Source organism: Phyllobates terribilis, unplaced genomic scaffold, assembly GCF_046119375.1.
Source record: "Phyllobates terribilis strain yellow unplaced genomic scaffold, ASM4611937v1 Scaffold_11__3_contigs__length_659146591, whole genome shotgun sequence".
Classification (NCBI taxonomy): Eukaryota; Metazoa; Chordata; class Amphibia; order Anura; family Dendrobatidae; genus Phyllobates; species Phyllobates terribilis.
The window spans coordinates 34,408,925-34,415,171 of NW_027362771.1; the positions used below are offsets into that span (position 1 = coordinate 34,408,925).

The 6,247-nt window shown below is 58.0% G+C and overlaps 1 protein-coding gene across 1 annotated transcript; it reads right to left on the reverse strand.

Annotated features, from left to right (window-relative positions):
* Positions 1 to 4,405: 4,405 nt before the first annotated feature.
* LOC141167214 (histone H2A-like) lies at positions 4,406 to 4,783 on the reverse strand. The gene has a single exon (XM_073654663.1). It carries the CDS (start codon positions 4,781 to 4,783, stop codon positions 4,406 to 4,408), a length of 378 nt encoding a protein of 125 aa, XP_073510764.1.
* Between the last annotated feature and the right edge of the window lie 1,464 nt (positions 4,784 to 6,247).

Here is a 6,247-nt window from a genome sequence, read left to right on the forward strand (position 1 = left end):
TGTCCCTGTCACACAGAGCCTGTGCCCCCATGTTCACCTGTATCACACAAAGCTTGCGCTCTCATGTACCCCTCTATCATACAGTCTCTGCCCCTATGTCCCCTCTATCACAGTCCCCCCACAATATCCGCTCAAGTCCTACTCAATCACAGTCTCTGCCCCATGTCCTTTTTATCATAGTCTCCACTCCTACATCCTACTCAATCACAGTCCCCGCCCCCATGTCCCCTTTATCATACATGTAGAAAATTACTGCACTTCCTGCTGGGCTGGTGCACAAGTAGGGTCTCAAATCGTATAATATGTATAAGAAAACTTGGCACTCAAAGATATTGCAATTTCTTGATCAATGTAATGATGATAAGTTTGTACAGTCACCGCCCAAATGTTCCCTTTATCATACAGTCGCCGCCCCTTTATTCCCTCTATCAGAGTCTCTGCATTATGTACTCCTATATCAGTCTCCTCCCCCATGTACCCCTATATCACAGACTCTGCCCCCATATCCCCTCTAACACATAGTATGGGCCCCCATTTCTCCCTCTATCACAGTATCCACACCATGCCCCCCTGTCACAGTCTCCGCCCCATGTCCCCTCTATCAGTCTCTGCCCCATGTCCCCATCTATCAGTCTCCGCCCCATGTCCCCCTCTATCACAGTCCCCACCCCATGTCCCCTTTATCATAGTCTCTGCCCCATGTCCCCTCTATCATGCAGTCTCCACCCCCATGTCCCCTCTATCATGCAGTCTCCGCCCCATGTCCCCTCTATCATGCAGTCTCCGCCCCATGTCCCCTCTATCATGCAGTCTCTGCCCACATGTCCCCTCTATCAGTCTCCGCCCCCACATCTCCTCTATCAGTCTCCGCCCCCCATGTATCCTCTATCATGCAGTCTCCGCCCCATGTCCCCTTTATTATGCAGTCTCCGCCCCATGTTCCCTCTATCAGTCCCCGCCCCAAGTCCCCTTTATGATAGTCTCTGCCCCATGTCCCCTCTATCATGCAGTCTCCGCCCCATGTCCCATCTATCAGTCTCTGCCCCATGTCCCCTCTATCAGTCTCCGCCCCATGTCCCCTTTATCATAGTCTCTGCCCCATGTCCCCTCTATTATGTAGTCTCCGCCCCCATGTTCCCTCTATCATGAAGTCACCGCCCCATGTCCCCCTCTATCATGCAGTCTCCACCCCCATGCACCCTCTATCATGCAGTCTCCGCCCCATGCCCCCTCTATCATGCAGTCTCCGCCCCATGTCCCCATCTATCACAGTCTCTGCCCCATGTCCCCTCTATCAGTCTCTGCCCCATGTCCCCTCTATCATGCAGTCTTTGACCCATGTCCCCTCTATCATGCAGTCTCCGCCCCAACGTCCACTCTATCATAGTCTCCGCCCCACGTCCCCTCTATCATGCAGTCTCCGCCCCCATGTCCCCTCTATCATGCAGTCTCCGCCCCCATATCCCCTATATCATGCAGTCTCCGCCCCATGTCCCCTCTATCATGCAGTCTCCGCCCCATGTCCTCCTCTATCAGTCTCCGCCCCATGCCCCCTCTATCATAGTCTCCGCCCCCATGCCCCCTCTATCAGTATCTGCCCCATGTCCCCTCTATCATGCAGGCTCCGCCCCCATGCCCACTCTATCATGCAGTCTCCGCCCCCATGTCCCGTCTATCAGTCTCCGCCCCCACACCCCCTCTATCATGCAGTCTCCGCCCCACACCCCCTCTATCATGCAGTCTCCGCCCCCACACCCTCTATCATGCAGTCTCCGCCCCACATCCCCTCTATCATGCAGTCTCCGCCCCCATGCCCCCTCTATCATGCAGTCTCTACCCCCATGTCCCCTCTATCAGTTTCCGCCCCCATGTCCCCTATCAGTCTCCGCCCCATGTCCCCCTCTATCAGTCTCCGCCCCCATGTCCCCTCTATCAGTCTCCACCCCATGTCCCCTCTATCATGCAGTCTGTGCCCCACATCCCCTCTATCATGCAGTCTCCGCCCCCATGCCCCCTCTATCATGCAGTCTCCACCCCCATGTCCCCTCTATCAGTTTCCGCCCCCATGTCCCCTATCAGTCTCCGTCCCCATGTCCCCTCTATCAGTCTCCGCCCCCACATTCCCTCTATCATACAGTCTCCGCCCCCATGTACCCTCTATCATGCAGTCTCCGCCCCCATGTCCCCTCTATCATGCAGTCTCCGACCCATGTCCCTTCTATCAGTCTCCGCCCCATGTCCCCTCTATCAGTCTCCGCCCCCATGTCCCTCTATCATGCAGTCTCCGCCTCCATGTCCCCCTCTATTATGCAGTCTCCGCTGCATGTCCTCTCTATCATGCAGTCTCCGCCCCCATGTCCTCTCTATCATGCAGTTTCCGCCCCATGCCCCCCTCTATCAGTCTCCGCTGCATGTCCCCCTCTATCAGTCTCTGCCCCATGTCCCCTCTATCAGTCTCCGCCCCATGTCCCCTCTATCAGTCTCTGCCCCATGTCCCCTTTACCATAGTCTCTGCCCCATGTCCCCTCTATCATGCAATCTCTGCCCCCATATCCCCTCTATCATGGAGTCTCCGCCCCATGTCCCCTCTATCATGCAGTCTCCGCCCCATGTCCTCCTCTATCATACAGTCTCCGCCCCCATGTCCCCTCTATCATACAGTCTCCGCCCCCATGTCCCCCTCTATCATGCAGTCTCCGCCCCCATGTCCCCTCTATCATGCAGTCTCCTCCCCCATGTCTCCCTCTATCATGCAGTCTCCGCCCCCATGTCCCCCTCTATCATGCAGTCTCTGCCCCCATATCCCCTCTATCATGCAGTCTCCGCCCCATCTATCAGTCTCTGCCCCATGTCCCCTCTATCAGTCTCCGCCCCATGTCCCCTTTATCATAGTCTCTGCCCCATGTCCCCTCTATTATGTAGTCTCCGCCCCCATGTTCCCTCTATCATGAAGTCACCGCCCCATGTCCCCCTCTATCATGCAGTCTCCACCCCCATGCACCCTCTATCATGCAGTCTCCGCCCCATGCCCCCTCTATCATGCAGTCTCCGCCCCATGTCCCCATCTATCACAGTCTCTGCCCCATGTCCCCTCTATCAGTCTCCGCCCCATGTCCCCTCTATCATGCAGTCTTTGACCCATGTCCCCTCTATCATGCAGTCTCCGCCCCAACGTCCACTCTATCATAGTCTCCGCCCCACGTCCCCTCTATCATGCAGTCTCCGCCCCCATGTCCCCTCTATCATGCAGTCTCCGCCCCCATATCCCCTATATCATGCAGTCTCCGCCCCATGTCCCCTCTATCATGCAGTCTCCGCCCCATGTCCTCCTCTATCAGTCTCCGCCCCATGCCCCCTCTATCATAGTCTCCGCCCCCATGCCCCCTCTATCAGTATCTGCCCCATGTCCCCTCTATCATGCAGGCTCCGCCCCCATGCCCACTCTATCATGCAGTCTCCGCCCCCATGTCCCGTCTATCAGTCTCCGCCCCCACACCCCCTCTATCATGCAGTCTCCGCCCCACACCCCTCTATCATGCAGTCTCCGCCCCCACACCCTCTATCATGCAGTCTCCGCCCCACATCCCCTCTATCATGCAGTCTCCGCCCCCATGCCCCCTCTATCATGCAGTCTCCACCCCCATGTCCCCTCTATCAGTTTCCGCCCCCATGTCCCCTATCAGTCTCCGCCCCATGTCCCCCACTATCAGTCTCCGCCCCCATGTCCCCTCTATCAGTCTCCACCCCATGTCCCCTCTATCATGCAGTCTGTGCCCCATGTCCCCTCTATCATGCAGTATCCGCCCCCACGTCCACTCTATCATGCAGTCTCTGCCCCCACGTCCCCTCTATCATGCAGTCTCCGTCCCCATGTTCCCTCTATCATGCAGTCTCCGTCCCCTATATCATGCAGTCTCTGCCCCATGTCCCCTCTATCATGCAGTCTCCGCCCCATGTCCTCCTCTATCAGTCTCCGCCCCATGTCCCCTCTATCATGCAGTCTCCACCCCCATGTCCCCTCTATCAGTCTCCGCCCCATGTCCCCTCTATCAGTCTCCGCCCCCACATCCCCTCTATCATGCAGTCTCCGTCCCATGTCCCCTCTATCACAGTCTCCGCCCCATGTCCCCTCTATCAGTCTCCGCCCCCATGTCCCCTCTATCAGTCTCCGCCCCCACATCCCCTCTATCATGCAGTCTCCGCCCCGTGTCCCCTCTATCACAGTCTCCGCCCCCATGTCCCCTCTATCAGTCTCTGCCCCCCTAGATCCTCTTTTTGAGGAGGGGCCAAACGATAACACGCACCTGCTGCTGCCCATCACTAGCGCCCCCAGCAGGCGATCAGAACGTTGTTATGCACTGTCTAGGCCTTTGGGTCAGGGCCGTTCTCACAGCTGTAGTATTCCTTACCTTGGGCTCTTCCCTGCAGGGCATGAGGGGCGAGAAGGCATCAGGTCGGGCGGGAGGCCTCCCCGGCGCATGTCCACATTGGCCAGAAGCCGGTTCAGCTCCGTATCATTGCGCACGGCGTACTGCAGGATGGCGGGCGTAATCTGGTACGTCTTGCTCTTTTGGGCAGTGTTCCCTGCCGCCTCCAGGAGCTCCGCCGTCACATACTGCAGCACTGCCGCCATGCAGACCGAAGCCCTGGTGCTCACTCTGACATTACACAGCTCCTCGCACAGGCGGCCGTGGATCCGACCCACGGGGAAGTGAAGACCCGCCCGTGACGAGCCACTCTTAGGCCTCTTAGGGTTGCCTGCGTTCCCGCCGCGTCTGAACATGCTTAACTGCAGCTGCGTCTAACACCAGAGTGACTCACGTGCTCCAATGAGATGACTGCGGCATCGCCTCATATTTATACAGTCATGGCGCCGCAGCCTGTGAGCGGCCAATCAGAATTAAGATATTTCAAAACAGCTACAAAGTATAGCTGTCACGTGACTGCGTTCAGAACCGGCTAGGACCGTCGGGACAGTGTAACTGTGTGTGTGTGGGGGCGGAGGGACGTGCACTCCGGGTCCACTGGCCGGTACAGACATGGGGGGAGTCCTCCTGCTATGTGACGGCCACACTTGCCGTGAGAAGAAGGGCCCTAATGGTGACGATCCAATACTATCCCACACGACCAGCTCACTCATGAGGTAAACTGATAAACACGTCTACAATCGCAGGCTGTGCGGGAAGCGCCAATCAGCGGCGAGTCCGTGTGCTGCAGCCAATGAGAAACGCCTTCTGCTCCCGCATTCACTGTAGAGGGGCTGTGTGCGCTGCATGGGCGGGACTTGGTTACTAGGCAGCCGGGTGTGGTGCTCACGATCACACGTCTGACTCCTTCTAGTAGGGGAAAGGTGACTTGTCTTCACAGTGGCGGCATGAAGATGAGGAGAGGACAGCCATATTGGAGGGCGTAACACCGTGTGCAGCACAGCTGTACAGCCCAACCGCCCTGTGTATGTTCATACTGCCAAACTGCAAATAAAGTGCACCACACTAATGGAAAAATCACAATCCAGTGTGCCTCCTAGGCCTCCGCGGTCATACACATGCGTGTGGCTCAGTGTGCCTCCTAGGCCTCCGCGGTCATACACATGCGTGTGGCTCAGTGTGCCTCCTAGGCCTCCGCGGTCATACACATGCGTGTGGCTCAGTGTGCCTCCTAGGCCTCCGCGGTCATACACATGCGTGTGGCTCAGTGTGCCTCCTAGGCCTCCGCGGTCATGCACATGCGTGTGGCTCAGTGTGCCTCCTAGGCCTCCGCGGTCATACACATGCGTGTGGCTCAGTGTGCCTCCTAGGCCTCCGCGGTCATACACATGCGTGTGGCTCAGTGTGCCTCCTAGGCCTCCGCGGTCATACACATGCGTGTGGCTCAGTGTGCCTCCTAGGCCTCCGCGGTCATACACATGCGTGTGGCTCAGTGTGCCTCCTAGGCCTCCGCGGTCATACACATGCGTGTGGCTCAGTGTGCCTCCTAGGCCTCCGCGGTCATGCACATGCGTGTGGCTCAGTGTGCCTCCAAGGCCTCCGCGGTCATACACATGCGTGTGGCTCAGTGTGCCTCCTAGGCCTCCGCGGTCATGCACATGCGTGTGGCTCAGTGTGCCTCCTAGGCCTCCGCGGTCATACACATGCGTGTGGCTCAGTAGGCCTCCGCGGTCATACACATGCGTGTGGCTCAGTGTGCCTCCTAGGCCTCCGCGGTCATGCACATGCGTGTGGCTCAGTGTGCCTCCTAGGCCTCCGCG

Coding starts and splice junctions, on each gene's coding strand:
- LOC141167214 (XM_073654663.1), bottom strand. CDS start 4,783: ATGTTCAGACGCGGCGGGAACGCAGGCAACCCTAAGAGGCCTAAGAGT.